This window comes from Heterocephalus glaber, unplaced genomic scaffold (assembly GCF_053883595.1).
Source record: "Heterocephalus glaber isolate CG9 unplaced genomic scaffold, H.glaber_assembly_v1.0 deba00001608, whole genome shotgun sequence".
In the NCBI taxonomy this organism is placed as follows: Eukaryota; Metazoa; Chordata; class Mammalia; order Rodentia; family Bathyergidae; genus Heterocephalus; species Heterocephalus glaber.
The window spans coordinates 30532716-30556048 of record NW_028258379.1 but is presented as its reverse complement, the minus strand read 5'-3'; the positions used below and the strand labels follow the sequence as shown (position 1 = coordinate 30556048).

Below are 23333 nucleotides of genomic sequence, written 5' to 3'. Positions count from 1 at the left end.
AGAACTCCACCAAAAAAAAAAACTCTTAGAATTAATAACCAACTTCAGCAAAGTAGCAGGCTATAAGATCAGCACACAAAAATCGTTAACATTTGTGTATGCCAACCATGAACAGGATGAGAAGGAAATTATGAAAAAAATACCATTCACAGACACTTCAAAAACATGAAATATCTAGGAAATAACCTAACCAAGAAAGTGAAAGACCTCTACCAAAGAAACTACAGTACACTCTGAAGAAAGAGATTGAAGAGGACATCAAAAATGGAAAGATGTTTCATGCTCCTTTTTAAGCAGCACCAACATTGTTTAAATAGACATAATTCCCAAACTGTTCAGTTTCAGATTCAGTTCAGTCTCAAACAAAATACCAACAGCATAGTTTAAATATCTAGAGAAAACAATCTTAAAATTCATATGGAACCAGAAGAGACCCCGAATAGCAAAAGTAATTTTGGTCAATAAGAGTAAATCAGGCTGCATAGCAATACCAGACTTCAGGCTATACTACAAAGCAATAGTAAAACAAAAACAGACACGTGATCAATGGAACTGAATTGAGGATACAGAAACTTTCCCAAACATATTCAACTATTTGATCAACCCAAAGGGCCAGAAGCATATGTTGGAAGAAAGAGAGCCTATTCAACAGTGGTGTTGGGAAAATTGGTTTTCTGTTCATAGAAGAATGAAACTGGACCCTTAACTCTCACCATGTAAAAATTTTTTTAGATGTACCAAAGATCTAAACATTAAAACAGAAACATTAACTCTTCTGGAACATAAAATAAATAAAACAATTGACATAGGTGTAGGAAGGAATTTTCTAAACAGAGCCTCAATTGCACAAGAAATAGTAGCAATAATTAACAAATGGAATTCTATCAGACTAAACAGCTTCTGTACAGCAAAAGAGTCAATCAGTAAAGTGAAGAGAATATACAGAATGGGGAAAAAATATTGCCAGCTACTCCTCAGACAGAAGACTAATATCTAGAAATACAAAGAACTCAAAAAAAATTAAACCACTTAAAATTGAAGACCCAGTCAAGAAATGGGCAAGATAAATGAACAGACACTTCGCAGAGGAAGAAATATAAATGATTGACAAATATATGAAAAAATGTTCAACATCTCTAGCCATTAGAGAAATGCAAATTAAAACAATGCTAAGATTCCATCTTACTCCAGAAAGAATGGCAATCATCAGGAAGTCAAACAATAACAAATCCTAGTGTGGCTGTGATGATGAAAGGAAACTTCCTTCATTGTTGGTGGGAAGGTAAACTAATACAACCATTATGAAAATCATTTTTAAATTTCTCAAAAAATTGAAAATAGAAATTCCATACAACCTAGCTATTCCTCTGCTAGGTATCTTCCCCAATGAGCTTAAATCATCATACTACAGCAATATATGCATATGTTTATATATTTTTTTTAATATATGTTTATAACAGCACAATTTGTAATAGCTAAATCCTGGAAGCAGCCTGTATATCCATCAACTGATGATTTGGATAAAGAAAATGCAGTGTAGGGCCAGCGATTTAGCTCAGTGGTTCCACCACCTGCCTCGTAAGTGCAAGGACCCGAGTTTGATCCCCAGTACCAAAAAAAAGAAAGAAAGAAAGAAAGAAAGAAAGAAAATGCAGTGGCTATATACAATAGAATACTGCTCAGTTATAAAGAATGACAGATTTGAGGCATTTGTAGGAAAACGGTTACACCTGAAAAGTACAATACTGAATGAAATAAATCAGACACACAAGCTTAAATACCATATGGTATCTCTCATTTGAGTAAGGCAAAGTACAAACAAAGAAAATGAGCGTGGATAAAAAGGAACAAGAGAACAGATCTTGTCCAATAGTGAAGTGGTCCAAGGAAACAAGGATGAAGTGTGAGAAGGAGGGGAAGAGGAAGTGACAGGAGTAAAGATACATCATGTACAGGATCCTAATAACTCCAATTAATGTAAACTTTATATGCCATAACATGAGCTAAGACAAATAATATCAATAAGTATGTAAAAAGTGACAGGGGAACCAGAGTAGGAGGAGAGAGAGGAAAGGAAGGAGAAGGAAATTAGAAAAAAAAAAAACAAGCTGTAATATGTACGTATAATCACTCCCAAGATGACTGTAAACTGTGTGAATTGCAAACATGTACTAATAAAATAAAATAAATTTTTTAAATAACCATGCAGCAAACTCAAACATAAAAGTTAATAAAAATGCACAGATTGTTTAAAAATTTCTGATAAATATAATAAAAACAAAAACATTCCACAAAGACAAATACATTTATCTCTAAATTTGCTTTAAGTTAGACTTCAGTTCCTTCTTGATATGCCACATATATTTAACTTTTATATTTACAACTATTGTGAAGTACATACCCTTTAAGTAAAAAATGCCTTTCTTATTTGTATATTATAGAAAAGTAATGGGCCTTAGAGGAAGACAGACTTATAAAGCTGAGATCAGATGTTGGACTGTGTGTACTTGGGCAGGTTACCTAACCTCTCCAACCAGTTTTTTTCTCTAGGCTTTTTTGTTTTGTTATATTGTATTATGTAGTAGTTGGGATTGAACCCAGGTCCTTCACACTGAGCTATATCCTCAACCCTTTTTATTTTTTATGTTGAGATAAGGTCTCACTAAATTGTTAAATTACCAGGGCTGTGCTAAAACTTGCAGTCCTCCTGCCTCAGCCTCCCAGAGTGCTGGGATTATTTTATTTTATTTTATTTTATTATTTTTTTATTTTTATTTTTATTCCACCATGGAATTAAAAGTGTGCAACACCATGCCCGGTTCTGTCAGTGTTTTCTTCTTGAAAAGGGAATTATAGCCAGGCACTGTGGGACATACTTTTAATCCCACTCCTTAGGAAGCTGAAGCAGGAGGATCATAAGTTCAAGGCCAGCCTGGTCAATTTAGCAAGACTCTGTCTCAAAACAAAAAACAAAAAAGGCAGAGAATGTAGCTCAGTGATAGAGTGCTTGCTTAAGCATGCCTGCTTCAATCACCAGTACTGGAAAAAAAAATTGTGAGTAGGAAGTGAGTTATAACCAAAGTGTTTATTTGTGTCAGGTGTGTGTATTAGGCATTTTTCAGCATGTTTTATGTTTATTGTGACATTTAATCTTCACATTTGATCTTCCCTGAGGTAATTAAGCACTACTATCCTTTTCCCGGATGACCCATTAAAAATCACAAACTCCTGTGCTCCCAATCTCCCTCTTCTACTTTATTCATATAATTAATTCTGTATTTATTTTACTTGTAACTTTCCTTCTATCCATCTACCAATTCACCACTCCATCTATCCAATTTTTCTCCCTACCAATCCCCATTAAAATGTAAGTTTCATAATGGCAGGAATTTTTTTCTATTTTGTTCACTTCTCTATACCCAGTAACTATAACACTCCCACAAGCTAAGTAGATACTTTTGGAATAAATGTCTTTCCCCACATTTTAGTACAGAAACTTAAATTAGATGGGGAGATTACCCAAAGTGCTCTTAATTACAAGAACTGAGAGATAAAGATTTTGGTATCTGCCTCATGTTAGTTTTCAGTAAAATCTACCATTAATGATTGCTGCATTTTCCCATACCCTAGCAAATAGCCAATAAAAATGCAAGATATGCTTTACATGTTTGCTTCCTCTTCTATTTAGATACAAAATAACTTTGATAACAAAAGCTTTTAAAAACTTTACATAAAATAGCAACTTTAATAAAATCATAATTCCTACATGTGAGAACATGTGGTTCTGATTTTACCTTTATTAAATATAAAATCTTTCTTATTGTTTTATGACAGAAAAGATTACAATAAGGATGAATTGAAACTTTATGACAATCACATAATAGGTTACTGAGTTCTCAAAGTATAATTTGGAAAATAGTTTTTTTACCTAGCTAGAGGCAGAATTACTAAAGGTAGCAGCCTTTGCAGCATTTACTTTTCACAGATTTCTCCTCACTTTTAAATTAATGTAATATGCTTCTCTCTATCAAATTGTCATTACTTGTTTGTTTCTTTTTCTCTTTCCTAAAGAAAATCCAGTGTTTTTTCCGAACGGAGAATGAGCTTATTTCCAAGGAAATGCTAAGTACGTTCACATCTGGAGGACTTGCTCCCACCTTGGAAATCATAAATAGTACATATCATGGCATCTTCCACTTTAATTTAACATTGGTAATTATGCTTTATTTTATTCTGTGATATATTTACATTAGTATACTCTTCCTTATAGGATGTGTTTTTAAAGACAAGTAATTCATTAATATTACAATAAAGATATATACATAGATATATATGTTTTAAAGCCAAAAATATAGTATTATACTTCTTGCTTTAATCATAACATTTTAAAAAATTAGAAGAAAAATACAATTTTTTAGTATTTTCTTACTTATTTACCATTTCTGTTACTCCTCACTCTCTTCTGTAGATATGTTGCCTTTGGTATCATTTTTCTTCTGCTTGAAGAAACTTATTTAAGCATTTTTACAGTACAAATCTTCTGACAATAAATCGTTCTTTCCCCTGAAAATGTATTTATTTGACCTTCATTTTTTTTCCTTAAATTCTTTTATTGGTACATTTTAGGTATACAATATGTTTACATTTATCATTGGGTGCTTGTACCTGTACATGATGTATCTTGGTTCTTATTTTTTCCCCATTACCTGACCTTCCTTCACTCCCTCCACCCTTCCCTATTTACAAAGACTTTGTTTCCATTTTTTCCTTTTCTCATAATTTTTCCTTTCCCTTCTTTCCTTTCCCCTTCCCTTCCCACCACCCCTACCCCTTTGACCTTCATTTTTAAGACAACTTTATTAAGATATAATTCACATACCATAGAGTTCACCTATTTAACATATATAATTCATTGCTTTTTGACATATTCATATACTTGATTTATACAGTCATTCCTACTATATAATTCCAGAGCATGTCATCACTCCAAAGGACAACTCAGAGACATTAGGAGACATGGTTTCCATTCTCTCTCTATTCCTTACCCCTAAGAAACTACTATTCTACTTTATTTCTCTAAGATTTGCTTATTCTAAGCATTTCATGTAAATGGAACATAATATGTAATATTTATGACTACATCTTTCAGTTTACATAGCGTATTCAAAGTCCATCCATGTTGTGGCATATATAAGTACTATATTCCTTTTTCTGGCTGAATAATATTCCATTGCATAGACACCACACTTATCTCTTCATCAGTTGATCAACATTTGTGTTATTTCTAGTTTGAGGCTATTGTAAATAATGCTGCTGTCAGCATTTGTGGATGTGTTTGTGTGGAAATGTTTTCATTTCTCTGGGCACAAAGCTATATTTAACTTTTTGAGAACTACCAGATTGCTTTCCAAAATGATTGTACTACTTTACATTTCTACCTATGTTACTAGAGTTCCACTTTCTCCACATTCTCACCAACACTTGTTATGTCTTTTTTTGTTGTAGTCATTCTATCATTCTAATAGATATGAAGAGCCCTCTCATTATGGTTTTGATTTGCAATTTTCAAATGATAAATGATGCTGAGTATCATTTCATATGCTTATTGGCCACTTGAATGTCTTCTTTGGGGAAATAGCTTTTTTTTCAGATAGGGTCTCACAGTGTAGTTCAGGCTGGCCTTGAACTCACTATGTATCTCAAGCTGGTCTCAAACTCATGGCGATCCTCCTGCCTCATCCTCCCAAGTATGGGGATTACAGGAATGCACCACTACTCTTGGCCTAGAAATAGCTATTTAGATTCTTTTTCCATTTTTAATTGAGTGGTCTTTTTATTGTTGAATTCCAAATGTTCTTAATATATATTCTGGGTAGAAGTCCCATACCAGATGTGATTTGCAAATATCTTCTTCCATTCTGTGAGTTGCCTTTTCACTTTCTTGATAGAGTGCTTGATATATGAAAGTTTCTTCCTTGTACTTTTTGAGTCATGTGTAGAAAACTATCACTTGATCCAAGGTCAGAAAGATTTAATTGTATGTTTTCTTCCAGGAGCTTAATAGTTTTAGCTTTTACCTTTGTGTCTTTGATTCATTTTGATTTTTTATACACTGTACAATAAAATGTAGGAGTCTATATTCATTATTTGCATGTAGCTATCCAGCTTTCCTTGTACTATTTGGGTGAAAAGACAATTATTATTTCACTACTGAATTGTTTTGATGTCTTTGTTGAAAATCAGCTGACTATAAATATGAAAGTTTGTTTCTGTATTCTCAATTGTATTGCATTGATCTATATGTTTATTTTTATGCTGCTACCATGCTGTCCTAATATGGTTGCTTTGGATTAAGTTTTGAGATAAGGGAGCATGAATTTTCTGACTTTGTCCTTTTTATAAAAAAATGTTTTTGCTAGTCTGGGTCCCTGAGTTTCCATATGAATTTTAGGATAAGCTTGTAAATTTCTACAAAGTAACCTGCTGGGATTATGATGAGATTTTTTTAGAATCTATAGATAAATTTAAGTAGGCTTCCATTCTAATAATATTAAGTCTTTCAAACCATGAACACAAGTTGTCTTTCCACATATTTTGATCTTCTTTAATTTCTTTCAAAATATTTTGTTTCAAAAGTATAAATTGTATCCATTTTGTCAAATTTATTCCTAATAGTAAACCTTTTTATCTATTTATCTTGTATCCTGTAACCTTGTTGGACTCACATATGAGTTGTAAGAGATTTTTAGTAGTTAACTGAATTTTTGAAAAATAGTTTTGTCAGATCTAGAATTTCTGGTTGACTTCATTTTTTTTCAGGATTTTGAATGTGTTATTCTAATATTGCCTGACACCATTGTTTTGAATAAAAAGTTAACTGTTGCTTTTATTATTGTCCCATTTTGTGTGCCATTTTTTTTCTAGTTGCTTTTAAATTTTTCTCCTTGTACCTACCCAGTTGGAGTTCTCTGAGCTTCCTGAATTGCAAATTCACCAAATTTGGAAAGCCTTCAGCCATTATTTCTCTAAGATTTTTTCCTACCCATTTTTCTATCTCTTTCCTTTCTTGGAATCCAATCATACATATTTTGGAACACATTATATTATTTCACAAGTCTATAAAACTTTATTTTTCATTAATTCCCTCTTTTTTAAATTTTATTTTTAATTGATACATTAAATGTGTAAAATTTTCATATATTAATGGGTTACCATGTAGTGTACATGTATATATTGTGTAAGGTTTAAATCAGATTAAACATACTATGTCCTCAAGAATTTATCATTTCTTTTTTTTTTTTTGGTACCAGGGATCAAACTCAGGTCCTTGTGCTTGAGAGGCAGGTGGTAGAATCACTGAGGTAAATCCCCACCGCAAGAATTTATCATTCCTTTATGGTGAGAATATTCAAAATCCTTTGTTCTCATTTTTTGAAATAAACAGTATATTACTGTTATCTGTAGTCACCCTAATATGTCCCTCTTTTTAATATTTGGTAGTTTTAATTACTATATCTCTAAATTCACTGATTATTTCTTTTTACATCTCCAGTCTGCAATTTAATGTGTTAAATAAATATTGCACTTCAGTTATTATACTTGTCAGTCTTATTATTTCTGTTTGTTTGTTTGATTTGTGTTGGGATTCTCTATCCATTTCCTTGTTAGAACATTTTCCTAAACCTGTGTACACTGTCATAATAAATTCTTTGAAGTCATTTCTGGTATCTGGACTCTGACTCAGTTTAGTGTCTACCCTTTATTCCTGAATATCATTTACACTTTTGTGTTTCTTTTTATATCTTGTCACTTTGGTTGAAAACTGGACGTTGAAGATAATATGTTGTAGCAACTCTAAATTCTGTTTTGTTCTTCTAAGAAACTGCTGTTCTTGTTATTCTAAAAGACAGATGACTTGGCAAAAACTGCAAACTGTTTTATAGTTTCAGTAGCTGATATCTCTGCCAATTCTTTTAGCTTCCACTGCTGGTTTCTCAGACCTGGTCTTCTAGGGGTGTCTTCTGCACCTGTGTAGCACAAGAATTTGGACACAATTTTTATATAAATCTTAGAGCTCATCATTCTTGAAGATCTCTTGCTCCTTGAATTTTTCTCTTAAATTTCCAAATGCTCTGCCATCCCATGTTTTGTCTCTGATTATTAAGCAGTAGTACTTCAACTTCATGTTACCAGAGCTTGGCTGTATGGTAATTCATTATGTAGCTATATTATTGTACACAGCTGATTAACTTTTTTATCATTTATAATCTTGTATTATTCCAAACCACGATGCAAATATATTCTTGACTATATATTACTGGGGATTGAACTCGGGTCCTTGCATTTGCGAGGCAGGTGGCAGAACCACTGAGCTAAATCCCCGGCCCCGTGGTATATGTATGTACTTTTAATTCTTTTTTAAGAGATAGGGTAGAGCCAGGTGTAGCAGTGTACACCTATAATCCCAGAATTCTGGGAAGCTGAGGCAGGAAGATTAAAGTTCAAGTCCAACCTGGGCAACTTAGCAACTCAACAAGACCTTGTCCCAAAAGTTTTTTTAAAAAATTGAAGACTTGGGGTGTGGTTCGGGGTGAAGTCCCTGGGTTCAATCCCCAGCACAGAAAAAAAAAGACAAGTAGAATATGCCAAAATAAGTGTTACTATTAACATTGTAAAATATTGTTTTCTGATGTCTTCTTCATTCAAGTTGAATGATCGGATTTTCTGGTTAATTGATATTCCTAGAGAAAACATCACAAGTAACACGGGTAAGGCTGACCTGAATTTATTCTTTTACTCATGGGTCTAAATTTACCAAGTAAAAATATTTATTGTAGTTTAAAGTTTATTCATTATCCCATGTAAATATCCCATGTAGTATGTAGGACATACTGAAAATTTATTTCTGATTTATTTTAAATTTAAATTTAACTGGGCATATGTATTTTACCTGGCAATCTTACAGGTTGATTGTTCTGACACACGTAACATTTATATTATCCTTTTTTTTTTAAAGCAAACTCATTTTCTAGAAGTTGAAAATTGTAGTATCGAGTATTATAAATTTTACTAAAGTTAAATCAACCTTAAAATGTTATAGACTATAATGTGCAATATATTATTTTATGAGGGAATCTACTATTAAATGTTATGTGGCAGTACATTATATACTGTGTATACCCAGAAAGAAAAAGGAGGAAAGTCAAATCTCAAATTTATGAGTATTAAACTAATAGACTAAGTTAAATTTTTAGGCATCAGAGGTAGTTCTATAGGTTAAAAATGATGGAAGATTTGTTTTAATTGGCAGATGCGAGAAAGAAAAACTTAACTTAGCTTCACTTAAGGAGAAAAAATTATTTTACTCATGGATTCTAAATATAAAAATGCAGCCACACTGTAGGAAGGAATTAAAAATAAGAAATAGAAAAAACTCGGGGAATACTGGGTTCCCTGTCTCATTTATCTATCTTTTCTGTAAATCTACATTTATTTTTATTTCTTTGCATATTGGCATTCTAAAACTATTTCACTACTGTTGAATTTTTTTTTCCTAATGGCCAGCCCAATTGCAAATTCTCAGGAGAATATATTTATCCTAAGATCTACTCATGTGCCAATTATATATGGCAGGCAATTAAAGATTGGGAGAGTGTGATAGAGGAATCATACAGGCCAATTGCTCTAGATTGGCATCTAGAATGTGTCCTAAAGAGTGAAGGTGGAGGAAAGAGAGAATAGAGCAGAGATAGAAAAGATTCTATAGATAAGGAAATATCAAAGATTAAAGTCTTGGGCCAGGGATTTAGCTCAGTGGTACCGCTGCCTGCCTCACAGGCGTGAGGACCTGAGTTCGATCCCTAGTACCCCCAAAAAACAAACAAACAAAAAAAGATTAAAGTCTGCAGCAGAAACTGCAGTACTGTTAAGATCTGATGTGGATTGTATCATTATCTTTTCCCTTTATTCATCTTATTTTTTTTAAGAGGAAAGGTTTGTTTTGCCTCATGATGTCAGAGGTTTCAGTCCATGGTGGACCGGCTCCATTGTTTCTGGGCCTGTGGTGAGGCAGTAGTACATCATGGTAGAAAAGCATGGCAAAGGAAAGCTGTACATTTATGGTTGCCACAAAGCAAAGAGAGAGGGGAAGTGTGAGGAAGGAACTGAGGACAAAATATAACATTCAAAGGCATGTCCCTTATAGGAGACATTCCAGATCCAAACTATAACATCTGAATCCTAGGCCCCAAAGTCTGTCATCCATCTCACAATTCAAAATGCATTCAGTCCAAGGGCCAAGGATTTAGCTCAGTGGTTTCGCCACCTGCTGTGCAAGCACAAGGACTTGAGTTCGATCCCTGGTACCAAAAAAAAAAAAAATGCATTCAGTTCATCTCCAAGAGTCCCCATGGTTTTAGCTGTTCTAGTATTCCTCAAAAGTCCAAATTCAAAGTCTCACCTAAGACTCAAGGCAAACTCTTAGCTATGAGCTCTTGTAAAAATCAAGAAACAAGTTACATATTTCCAATATACAATTGCACAAGGTGAACATCCCATTCCAAAGGCAAGGAATAGGAGAGTACCAAGGAAAGAGCAGACTAAAGCAAGATGGAAACCCAGCAAGACAAACATTAAATTCTTAGATCTATATCCTGTATCTAAGGCACATGATGGCAGGATGTGAACTCCAAAGAGATTGGGCAGCTCTGCCCCTAGGCCTTACTGGCTGCAACCCACATAGCCACTGTCTTGGGCTGACTGTACTCATTTCTGTGGCTTTTGTTGGTAGACATTCCAATGTTCCTCTCATCTCTAATTTACAGAGGTCTCAATTGCAGTTTCAGCTTCACTCTCACAGCTTCATACATCACTCTCACAGGGACTGCCTACAGGAATTTTAATGCTGCCTTATATTGGATGGCCTTCCAGGTCCTCTTGTGAAATTTGAGTGGAAGCCACCATGACTCTACAACTTGTATTTTCTGCATGTCTGTAAAACCAGCATCACATGGATGATGCCAATTCCCAATAAAATTCTCATTTCCATCTGAAACCTCATTAGGATAGTCTTTACTATCTGCATTTCTATCAGTATTCTGGTCTTCTGAGTGTCCACCAGAATCATCCAATCACCTTCTTTTTTTCTTTGTGGTCCTAAGGATTGAACCCAGGAGCTTCTCACTAAGCTATGTCTACAACCCCTTTCTAATTTTTTAAATTTTGAGACAGGGTCTCCATCTTAGTTACTGTTCTCATTTGCTGAGACAAAATACCCAACTCCACAAGTTAAAAGAGGAAAGGTTTATTTCAGTTCACAGTTTGTGGTGTATTCAGTCCATAATCGGCTGGCTCCAAGGCAAGGTGGCGTGGCAGAAGGACATTGCAGAGGAGAAACACTCCATGGCTAACAGGGGAAGCAGAAGGCAACAAAGCAGCAAAGTAGGAAAGCAGCAGCCTGCCTCTTCTTTTTATCCCATCCAAACTACCTGTCTTTTGGGTAGTGTCACCTACACTCAGGGTGAGGTTTGCATTATCCACACCCAGAATTAAGCTAAGCCAATCAGTGGACTAATTTAGTAATTATGCACATTAATCCCAGCATTACCCCATTAATCCCAGCACCACACACCCTAGATCCAGCTTCACTTCCAAAAAGCCCCACCTATGACCACATGAGGCTCTGGAGGGACATCTAGATACAGGCCATAATAGTCTAAATTGCTAAATTGCCCAAGATGGGATTGCACTTGAAATCCTCCTGCCTCGATCTCCCAGAGTGCTGGGATTACTGGTGTGCACTGCCACACCCAGCTCAGAATCACCAATTAAATTCCAATTACAACAACCTAGGGTAGTGATGGTGAACCTTTTAGGTACCAAGTGCCCAAACTGCAGCCCAAAGCCCATTGACTTATCACAAAGTGTCAATACTGCAATTAAACCTGAATCCTTAGAATTTAGATTAGATGAAACAACTCTTACCCAATGCTCAGCTGCTGGGGCAACTTGGCTCACATGCCAACAGAGAAGGCTCTGTGTGCCCACTGTGGCACATGTGCTGTAGGTTCGCCCCCACTGACCTAGGGCTTCTGTAGCTTGCAACTCCAAATCCTACCAAATTCCCCCCACAAACCGTTTCCAAAGGCTTCTGAACCACATGATCAGGTATAGTCACAGCAACAACCCACTACTAAGTATCACTTTTCTGTGTTAGCTTTCCATTATTGTAACAAAATACCTGAGAAAAACAACTTAAAAGAGGAAAAGCTTATTTTGGTTCACAGTGTCAGTGGTTTCAATCCATGGTGGATTGGCTCCATTGTTTCTGGGCCTGCGGTGAGGCAGTACATCATGGTGGAGGGCTGGGATAGAGTGAAGCTGTTCACCTTAGCAGTGCTTCCCAGTGGCATCTGGGAAGCAAAAAGAGAGAGGGCTACTCATCGCATTTTAAGGAAAAATCTTGTCATTGGAAGTTTGTGTGTTTTTTGCAAGGAATTCATTTTGAAAACTATTCATTTTGAAAACTCTATTTTTAAATTATACTGACTCTTATTAGTATAAAGGTGAATTATTTTTGTAGGTGCTTGGAATAACAGTGGCATTAATTTGACAGCTGGAAAGCAATGAAGATTACATGTTATTTTTACTTCTGCTGTTTATTTACAAGCTTTAATTCAAAATGCATTGATTCTGAGGTCACCTAGACAAAAATAAACCTGATCTGAGAACGAACATTAGAATTTGTAGAAAAAGATCAAATGAGCTCTCTTCTTCTGATACAAATCCCTTGAATGAGTTGTTTGTTTGTTTTAAATTTGTGCTGGTAATATAATGGAAGAGGGGATGGTATACAGTAATATGATAAAAATCAGATTTAAAATGCTTAGAGGAAAGAAAACACCTTTCCTCATTCAATGTTTTCGTCCTTGATCATATCTGATTTACTGTTATGCTGAATTTGAGTACTGTGGTAAGACAATTCTCAACTCATAAGAAGTTTACATCCAGATAAACCTTTATTAAGTTGAAAACATGTAAGTTAAAATGCATTTAGTATACCTAAGCTACTAAAACATTATAGCTTAGCAACACAGTTTTTTCCCCCTCATGATTGTACAACCAGCTCATTTTGCTGCCCTATGTCACAAGAGAGTATTTTACCACATATTGGTAGCCCAGGAAAAGATCAAAATTTAATATTTGAAGTATGTTTTCTATTGAATGCATATCATTTTTGCAGTCATAAGCAGAAAAATCGTTAAGTGTAACTATGATAAGTTGGGGCCATCTGCATATGTAAAATCTTAGTAAAAGCAAGTTAGGTAACATCAACAGCAAAGGTAGCAAAATAATTGTTGTAATAGTAGCAGACATAGCCACTAGCTTTATTGAGTTATTATATGCCAGCACTGCTCAAAAGACTTTATCTAAATTAACTCATTTATTTCTCACTATATGAAGTATACTCTTGGTAAGTACCCTTATTATCTCCATTTTCAAATGATTTAACTGAAGCCCATGGAACTGTATGGAGATTTTTTTATTCTCTTTTTTTATTAGTTGTACAAATTAATGGGTTTTATTTTGGAAGGCTCATACATGCATATAACATATTTTGATCACCATCATCCTCCCTTGTCCCACTCTTTCCCCTAGTTTCTTTTTCACATGGTGGGGTATAATATCAATGAATACATTTTGCTTGTAATCTATCCCCCTATTACCTGGCTTTCTACCGCCTCCTCTCCCTCATATTCCCTTCCTCTTGTCTAATAATAGACTCCCTTGTATTTTCTTGTCATCTTTTCTACATTCCACATATCAAGGAGGATGTATGGTATTTATCAGATCCTTTGCCCATAGTTTTTTTTTTTTTGCAGGGAGGGTCTAACTTTGTAGTTGAGGCTGGTCTTGAGCTCTCTATGTAGCCCTGGCTAGCCTTGAACACTCAGCAATCCTCCTGCCTCAGTCTCCTGAGTGCTGGGATTACAGGTGTACACCACTATGCCCGGCTCCTTTGCCCATTTTTAATTAAGTTATTTGCTTTCTCATTATTGAACCATCCTTGCATCCCTGAGATAAATCCCACTTGATCGTGATGATCTTTTTAATGTGCCTATGGAACTCAGTTTTCTATTATTTTGTTGAGAATTTTTACATATATTTTAATCAGAGATATTTTCCTTTTTGTGGTTTCTTTTTCTGGTTTTGGTGTCAGTCATTTTGGCTATATGGAATGAGTTTTGAATTTCCCACTTTTTCAATTTTTTTAGACTATTTTATTTAAGAAGAATTTATATTAGATAACCCTTAAATATGTGGTAGAATTCAACAGTGAAGCCATCAGTCATGAACTTTTCTTTTTTTTTCTTCATTAATTTTATTGGTACATTTTAGGTATACAATATAATGACATTCATTATTGGAAATTTATACCTTTACATAATATATCTCAATTCTTATTTTTTCCCCATTCCCCTGCCCTCCTTTCAACTCCTCCACCCCTCCATTTACCATGAACTTTTCTTTGATGGGTATTTTTAGGTAATATTATACCATTTCACAAGAAGGTCATAATTTGCTTTTTACAGAGTCACACAGCTCTAGGTGAAAAATTATGATCTAAAATATTAGTGTGCAGATTCATTGCTATGGTGGTCAGATCATTTCATAATTCTTTTTTATTATTTTATCAGTGAAATATTTGAAGGAAAAACATGGGAAACTTGATATATAAATGTAGCAAAAAATGGTTAGAAAAGGAAAAGTCATATGTCGTTCACATATCTTCATTTCATTAACATGACATATAAAAAATAGTTGACTATCTTTTGTTTTCAGATATTGCTGCTGTAGAAGAATGGTTAGTAAAGATCACTTTACATCAAGGATTAAATATTTATGCTATTGAAGGAACCCTATTGGATAGTGTTCGAGGTAAATACTAAAAGATGAAAGTAGAATGGAATTCATATATTATTTCAGCAAACTTTGCCATCTACTATTTGCCAGATTCTGCTAAGTCCTAGATGATCAGGACCTTGAGGGACTCAAAACACGATGGGACAAAGAATTAAATATATGTGGATAATTGTTATTAGAAGCCTACATAGAGTGCTATAGGAATATGGAAATATATATTTTATTGTGGCCATTTTGAGGATCATTCTAAACAATAACTGTATAAAGCTAGTTTTTCCATCTTTGATGTATCTTGGTTAGATATTTCTAATTGTCTTTTTTATGACAACAACCTGTAAAAACAATCTTGCTCTGTTCCAGAAGTTATTATTTTATTAATCAAGCATTAGTTGCTTTAAATTCATGAACACTGAGCGGTACAACTAATTAGACTTCTCTTTTTCAATTGCCTGATAAAAAATGATAGCCCTATTTTTTGAACCACCTATAGAATTGTAGCATAAACGTTTTTAAATCCTCAGTCCTAGATCCTGTATTTCCTCACTTTCTTTTTGTTTTTATTATCTTAGACCTATTTTGATGTGATGCTATGTAGAATAATACAGCGTAAAACTTAATAAACATTACATGCTATGGAAAGAATCATAATTGACAGCCTTTTAAAAAGTAAGGATGTCTCAACTCTACCATCCACCAATCAAAACCTGATCTTTATAAGTAGAGCCAGACATCTATAGTTTTAGAAAATCTTCCAACAATGATTCTGATGTACAGTGAGGATTGAGAACCATGTGTCCTCAGAGGACATGTACAAGTCTATTTCATAAAGTAATATTTGTATCAAATAACTGTAAACAACCTGGATATCCATAAATAAGGGGAAAGACAAATACACATGGGTATATCCTGTTAAAATGAAGGAAATAGGTCCAAACATAGAATCAAAACTGAACCCAAACACTGAGTGAAAAATCAAGTTGTAGGATAGAATAGAATATTTGTCTAAAATTCAGAAAATACACAAAACAGTGCATACATGTATATCATAATAAAAATACTTTTAGAACATGGACTCCACAGCAAGTTCATGCATTTGGTGACAAGTAACAAAACTATGTAAAACAACAAAGCCATCTTCAGTATTATCTGAATTGTTTTGTCTCTTTAACCAAAATTTAAATATCTAAGACTGGGAGTCTACCTCCATGATAGTGTTTGCCTAGTATGTCAAGGTCCTCAGTTGGATGCCCAGAACCACAATAAAATAAAATTTAATCGAATTTAATTTAATTTTAAAATATCTGTAACAAAAATGACAAAATGTTATACTTTCTTACTTTTCTCATAGTTTCCAAAATTTAAAAAATAGTGACCCAATTATTCAATAGTCATTACAATACTAGTTTTGATATTTGGCTATCCCAGGCTCCTCTGAAGTATTAAGGTACTATCTAAATTAATTTCTGTTAGTAAAGAATCAGAAACCTGAAACATTTTTATATTAAGATACTGCATTAACATTTTTAACTTATGTTTATGTATAATATATAGAGGCAGTGCCGCAGCTAAGAGCTTCCATAGGCCTTAGAAGATTATGGATGTAGGAATGAGATTGATCTGTTTAAGGCAGTGAAAGGAGACTAGTATTGAAGAAGCATAAAAAATGACAGTGACTAGTGTATGATGAGTTGGAGAGGCTGGCAGAGATAAAAACAGTGGACTTTTCCACTTATTCTGAAAAGCCACTGGAGTATGTTAAGCAGAAGAGTGTGTTAAGGTGAAGGTTATGGCTAGAAATCTTTAATCACTACTAAATTCAGCAAAGATGCTTTAAAATCCTGTTCCTGCCACTTTTTATCCCATACAAACCCTAAACCATTCCTATTTTCTGTCTCCAGCACTCAAACTGCTCTTAGTTGTAGTCACCAACAACTTTCACATAGGTTTATTTTTCTGTCTCTTTTTTAGTTTCTCAGCACAAGTCAAAACTTTTAATCACTCTCTGGTTCTTTTAATGTTTAAAGTACAGGATCTGACTTTAAGGAACTTGAGAATACAGAGGACCTTAAAGAATATAATACAAAGGCATTGTCAACTCCATGTAACCATGTCTCAGATGCAAGCTCTAATCTCCCTGTACTCCAACCTGAAAAGTCAGCTGCCTTACCCTAAATTTCTTTGAATTTTTGAATAACTTACTCGAGTTAGTTTAGTTATACACTGTGTTTCTGTCCTTTCTCAACTGTATCTGGACTACTCTATGACAACCCAAATGGAAAGTTGGCTACTTTTTTTGCTCTGCACAAAGTGAAGGAAAAAAAATCAGGTACCATCTTTGGGTCTGTAGCAAATTGAAAGTGAAAGTTTGGGGAGACAAGAGTTTTACATTGTAGAATATAAATAGCTAATGGGTTAATTACTAGATATTTTTGTTCTTTAAAGTCCTTTGACTTTATTTGAAAATCAGGCAACAATATTCTTTCAAGTTGCCTTGTTGCCAAGTTACTTTTGGTACTCTCTTTCTTCTTTTTTTTTTTTTGAGAAGGAAAAAATTTTTTTCTTCTGAAATTTCTAAGTGAGAAATTTTTTTCTTCAATATTTTTAGATTTTTTTCAGGAGAAAAAATCTTTAGCCATGAAAATTTCACTTTATGATGAAAATTTCACTTTAGCTTCAACCTGTTGAATATCCATAAATAATAATCTAAGTTTTAAAATTCATAAAGCCTTGTCTGATTACCCAAGTCTGTTGAGAAAAAATATGGTTTCATTCTTTCAGTTCCAGTGAAGTTCAGGGCTCTCTTGGAACCTCATTCATTGTAGGGATTTAGGAGAGGCTTCACAAACAGGGTGATACCCAAATGGGGACTACAAAAAAGGACCTGGGAGAAAAAAAGCTACTCAAAGACCAAGGGAAAAGTAAAGCTGAGAAATTAAAAAGACATCGGAACCCAGAAGGCCTTGTTTGCCATGTAAAAGGTCTTCGTTATTGTGCTACTTTTCAGCCTGTGCTGAGTTGAAGACGTCTCATCTCTTACTGTTTTTTGTTTAGGTTTGGTTTTTGTTTGTTTTCCTGCAAGTCTCTTCCCATCTTCTGTTTTCCAGAAACCTTTCTAAGTCTCTTGGCCAGAAATGACATCTTCCCCTGTTCTCCACTGCTACTCTGAATTTATTCTTATTTTTATCTACTGTTGTTTCAAAGAGATTGGGGAAGAGAGCAAAAAGGAAATGTAGGCTCTTGAAGCAGAAGTGGTTCTCTAAATTAAAATGTACATATCTTGTGATCCAACAATTCCATTTCTAGGAATAGACCCTGAGGCAAATGGTATTTTCCAAGTATCTCCTATCCCACATGCTCTTCTGCAGCGTGACCTTGCCAAGGTTCCACAAAGGGAGTTTGATTTGATCATTTCTAGAATAAAACTGACCTCTCTTTAACTGATGAAGTATGGTTCATACTACATCCATTTTTGGGCAATAGAATTGTTCCTTTAAGTAGCTCCTCTAAAATTTTTAAATGAATATAGTAATGTTTCATCTTCAAGAATACTGCCACAATTTAAAACCTAGCTTTGATTTCCACAGAACCTATTCTTCAGTGGAATCTTGGGGATGAAATGTCATCACAAGAGATCAGTGTATTACGTCCACATGTGATAGATCTCAAAGTGACAAAGTGCCCCTGTGCCAATGATATAGCATTACTTGGCTTCCTTTTGAATACAATATATAATGGTAAGTCTATAGATTTATTGAATGTTGGAAGTAGCATTTTATATTTGTTGAAGATGATGTTTAACTGGTTGTGCAAACTAAATGCTTTGATGGAGTGGAGTAAAATTGTTTCCTAAAAATACCTACAAATTTACCCTTTCTCCACTTGTCTGCTTTCAAGTGTGATATACTAAAAATATTTTTGGCTGTGACATTTTGACATGTTAATAGTATCTCTTCTCATTTCTTCCCCTTGTAGTATGTTACTTTTTCCTAGAAATTATTCATTGTTTCTTTTTTTTTTTTGTATCGTGGATCAAACTCAGGACCTGAGGAAGGTGAGGCAGGTGGCGGAACCACTGAGTTAAATCCCCGGCCCTATTCATTGTTTCTAATCCATCTGCTAATTCTGCCATGTATAAATAGATATTATTATTCCTAAAATATCACATTTTATTTATTATTTATGTTTTTCCACCACTACAATAATATATAATAACATGTATAGGAAAAAAACTGGTTTTCTATATATTGTCATTTATAACATTCCTGACACCAAATGTATAGATTTTCCACACCAAGAAATTCTCCTTTTCTCTGAAGACACCAAATGAATGTCTTGTGATTAAATTAAGTTCTGACACTAGCTATCTAGAGTATATTCAGACCCCTGTGGCTTGAAGGCTCAATCCCACAAGACTCTGCCCCCAACTTCAGGTGCCAGGCAAAATCCCAGGTTGTGACCTGTGCTTCTAACCAACCTGTTATCAATTGGAGGGTTCCCTTGACTCACCCCATCCAACTGTGAGTTCAGTAATTTGCTAGAACAGCTCACAGAACTCAAGGAAACATTGACTTACATTTATTGGTTTATTATAAGGAATATTACAAACAATACAGACAAACAGCCAAATGAAGAGGTGAGATACATAGGGTAAAGTACCTTGAGTGAAGGGTCTGAACCACAGAAGTTCTATCCGAAAGAGTTATATTATACCACCTTCCCAGAAACACATTCACCAGCCTAGAAGACCTCTAAAGCCTTACATCAGAGATGTTTATGGAGACTTCATATCATATGAATGATAAGTCGTTAAGTTAATCTTGCCTCTTAAATTGCCTCTTGCCCCTTCCAGGAGGAGGGTATGTAGGGCTGAAAGTTTCAAGTTTCAAATTATAATTTTGTTTTTCTGATGACCATCTCCATCCTAAAACTATTGGGAGCCCATCAGGAGTCACCTTATGAAAACACAAGACACTCCTGTCACTCAGGAAATTCCAAAGGATTTAGGAACTCCGTATGAAGAACCAGAAACAAAAGCCAAATGTATGTTTCTTGTTGTATAATAAAGTCACATTCTTATTACACATTTCAACTACTAACAGTATTCTAAATGTTTTTCCTAGTAATCAATGACCGCCTAGTCCCAAATTCCAATTAATATTGAAACAAAATATTTTAAAATTATTTTTAAAAAACAGAAATCTTATTCACAGATAATATATATCAACATAAAAATTCAAATGGATCCACAGAAAAACTATCAGAAGAAATATGAGAGTGTTACAAGTTTGTGGGATATAATAATAATCTAGAAAAATCACATCACCAAAGACTAAGCCAAGATTTTAATTTTTTTTCATTGTTGGTATAGTGGTGGTGGTGGTGCTAGGGATTGAACTCAGGGCTTCACATACATTTGATAAGTGCTCTATAACTGAGCTAAATCCCAGCATCAAGATTGTAATTTTTAAAATCTCGTTCAAAAGGTAACAGATCCCAGAAAGTAGGAATTAAAAAGGAGAGGGGCATAGTTACAAGGCCTGTTGTATAGAAATTCTAAAACCTAGTGCAGGCCATAGAAAAAGACTAAAATAAATAAGACATATCATGTTCATGAATAGGAACTCCTAGTATTGTAAAGATGTTAATCTACTGTAAAATTGGCAATCAACTCAATAATATTTCCCAGAAAAATTACAAGTGTTTTTGTGTGATTTGTGTGTGTGTTTTGTTACTATAGAAATTGACCAGCCAATCCCAAAATTCATATGAAAAACTGACAATCCATAAAATATATAATTTTAACAAAGAATAAAGAAATTTTTGTCCTACCATGATTTGTAATGACATAATAGATTAAAGCAGTGTGCATTGGTATAGGAATAGACAAATAGCCTTGCCCCAAATTTCTTAGACTTTCTAATGACTCTAACAGTCTGTTAGCTATCTGTAGCTTTGAGTATCTGCTTCTGCTGTATTGGTTTAGTTATAAATCATGTCTTCTTCTCCTTTCTTCTGTCTATATTACACCAGGGGTGGCTTAATTCTTTCCATGATTCTAGTCTACAGCTGAATTGGATGAGAGCCAAATCAAATTTCCCCATAAGACCAACATTAAACTTTACCATTGTGTTTGATTCAGTTCTTGTCCAATTCAGCTTGCGACCAGAATGGTGGAAAGAAGTTCATGAACCAAGGTACCACTGTATTCCAATCCAGATCAAAATCCAGCCCTTTTTCCTTTTTGTTCTGTGGATACCAGGCTATTACTTCATTCTCCTCTTTATGGAAACACCAATACCTACCTTCCTTCATGAGTCACATCAGAGTAGTCATTCTCAACTCCTCATGCTCAATACTGCCATACAACTGAGAATCACAGAAGGGAAGGGCAGTCCTAACTCCCTGGGACCACACTCACCAGACCATGTCAACTTTTTAAGGAAGAATTAGTTTCAGCAACCTGTTTGTTAGATGAAACTATCTTTTCCTCAGCTAGCCCTGTCCTGAAACAAAAACAAAAGACCCCATAGTATCAAGTTGCCACTATCTAAACTAACAGCTCCTTTGCAAGGCCCTTGTTAATCCTCCTGGCATTCATAGCATGTGGGGTTAATGGTGTGCTCCATTTTGGACTTGACACCCATCTTCCTCCTCTACAATCCTCTTAAAACATATCCCTGCTGACCACAATGGTGCATCTTTAAGCTCCTAGCTTAATGCCCCTGCTTTCTTCTCTATCTTGATTTCTATCACTGTTTTCAGTGACTTTACTATCCATATGCTCATAATACCCAGTTTCAAGCCTTCATTTCAATTCTTTGGTCACATTCTTCACCTCATCATCTCTAATAATGTCACTATCTCCAAAGTCTCTTCTACAAAATTTCACACTGTGCACTACCTCCTATTCTTTCTACCTCAGGACTCCCAACATTTCTTTGGTCTCATTGAGACTTTGATTCATTTTCCATACCTCTTTTTTTACTACTCAACGTTCTTTTTTTTCATTTTTTAATTTTATGAAAAAACAAAAGTGCATAACAAAATAATAAGAGAATAACTTATTGACACATAGTTAATACACTGTATCATTTTGAAAATATTTACTCAGAGTATAAGACATAGACAAAAAGACTTTAAAAAAAGAAGCAAACATTCTTATCCTCATCAAAAACATAGTCTTTTCCTTTATGCTTTCTTAAGTAGTGTGATAAAATAAATATAGTGTGTTTAATTTAAAAATGTATTATAATAAAATATGCATTGCCATCAATCCCCCTCAAAGTGCTTCCCCTTGCTTTGAACACACTTAACCAACTGCTCCTGCCACCCCCTGAAGCTGCTCTAGAAGTCCGAATTTGTGAATGACTTCAGGTGGGCTGTCCCTAGCTGCCTCGATGTCCTGAACTGATTCAAAACATTTGCCTTTCATGGTCATTTTGAATTTGGGGAAGAACCGTAAGTTGCAGGGTGCCAGATCCGGTGGATAAGGTGGATGAGGACACAGCATAATGTTTTTATTAGCCTTCTTTTCTGTTGAATGACACCCTGTAGCAGCATTTGATCATACCTCAAAAAGAGACTCTTGAAAAGAGGACTCTCAGATCTGCCCCAGAAAGCAACAAGAACAATGAGACAAGTGCATCCAAAGTGAGGGGGATTAATGGCAAGGTACCCCTTGCTATTTAAAATTTAAAATTTTTTAATATTTTATTTTATTTGTACATATTTAAATTTTTTAATATTTAGAAAGTTTTAATATTTTATTTTATTTGTACATGTTTACAGTTTGTATACTTCACAGTCATCTTGGGGAATGGTTACATGTACATATTACAACATGTTTGTTTCTTTTTTTTTATCCTCTTCCCTTCCTTCCCCTCCCCTCACTCCTCCTCAAGTTTTCCTATCCCAGTTTTCATTCCTGTTGATATTATTTGGCTTAACTCATGTTATAGCCTAAAATATTTACATTAATTGGGGTTATTAGGTTCCTGTACATTACATATCTTTATTCTTCATATCTCCCCTTCTCATCTTGCTCATCCCTCACCCTTGTTCCCTTGGATCACTTCATATTGCAAGAGATCCATCCCCTTGTACCTTTCTATCCATTCTTTATCATTTTCTTTGTTCATAATTTTCCTCACTCAAATGAGAGATAACATATGGTATTTAAGCTTGTGTGTCTGGTTTATTTCACTCAACATTTTCTTTTCCAGATGCAATGTCTCAAAATGGTCATTCTTTATATCTGAGTAGTATTCTATTATATAAAAATACTGCATTTTCTTTATCTAATCATCTGTTGATGGGTATACAGGCTGCTTCCAGGACTTAGCTATTATGAATTGTGCTGCTGTAAATATTGATATGTATGTATCAATATAGTATGATGACTTAAGCTCTTT

General features: G+C 34.4%; 1 protein-coding gene across 5 annotated transcripts in view; it reads left to right on the top strand.

Annotated features, from left to right (window-relative positions):
- Catsperb (catsper channel auxiliary subunit beta) overlaps positions 1-23333 on the top strand; it is a 179488-nt gene that overhangs the window by 41172 nt on the left and 114983 nt on the right. For 3 of the 5 annotated variants that reach the window (XR_015445101.1, XM_087195483.1, XM_087195484.1), the window contains exons 6-9: positions 4072-4212; positions 8708-8768; positions 14842-14937; positions 18507-18656. Coding sequence is in view for 4 of the 5 variants with exons in the window: in XM_087195483.1 (XP_087051609.1) it covers positions 4072-4212; positions 8708-8768; positions 14842-14937; positions 18507-18656 (448 nt within the window). In the remaining variant the exon portion in view is untranslated. Of the gene's footprint in view, positions 1-4071; positions 4213-7310; positions 7399-8707; positions 8769-14841; positions 14938-18506; positions 18657-23333 lie in introns of those variants that run through there. The other 2 variants (XM_087195485.1, XM_087195486.1) reach the window with 2 other exon arrangements.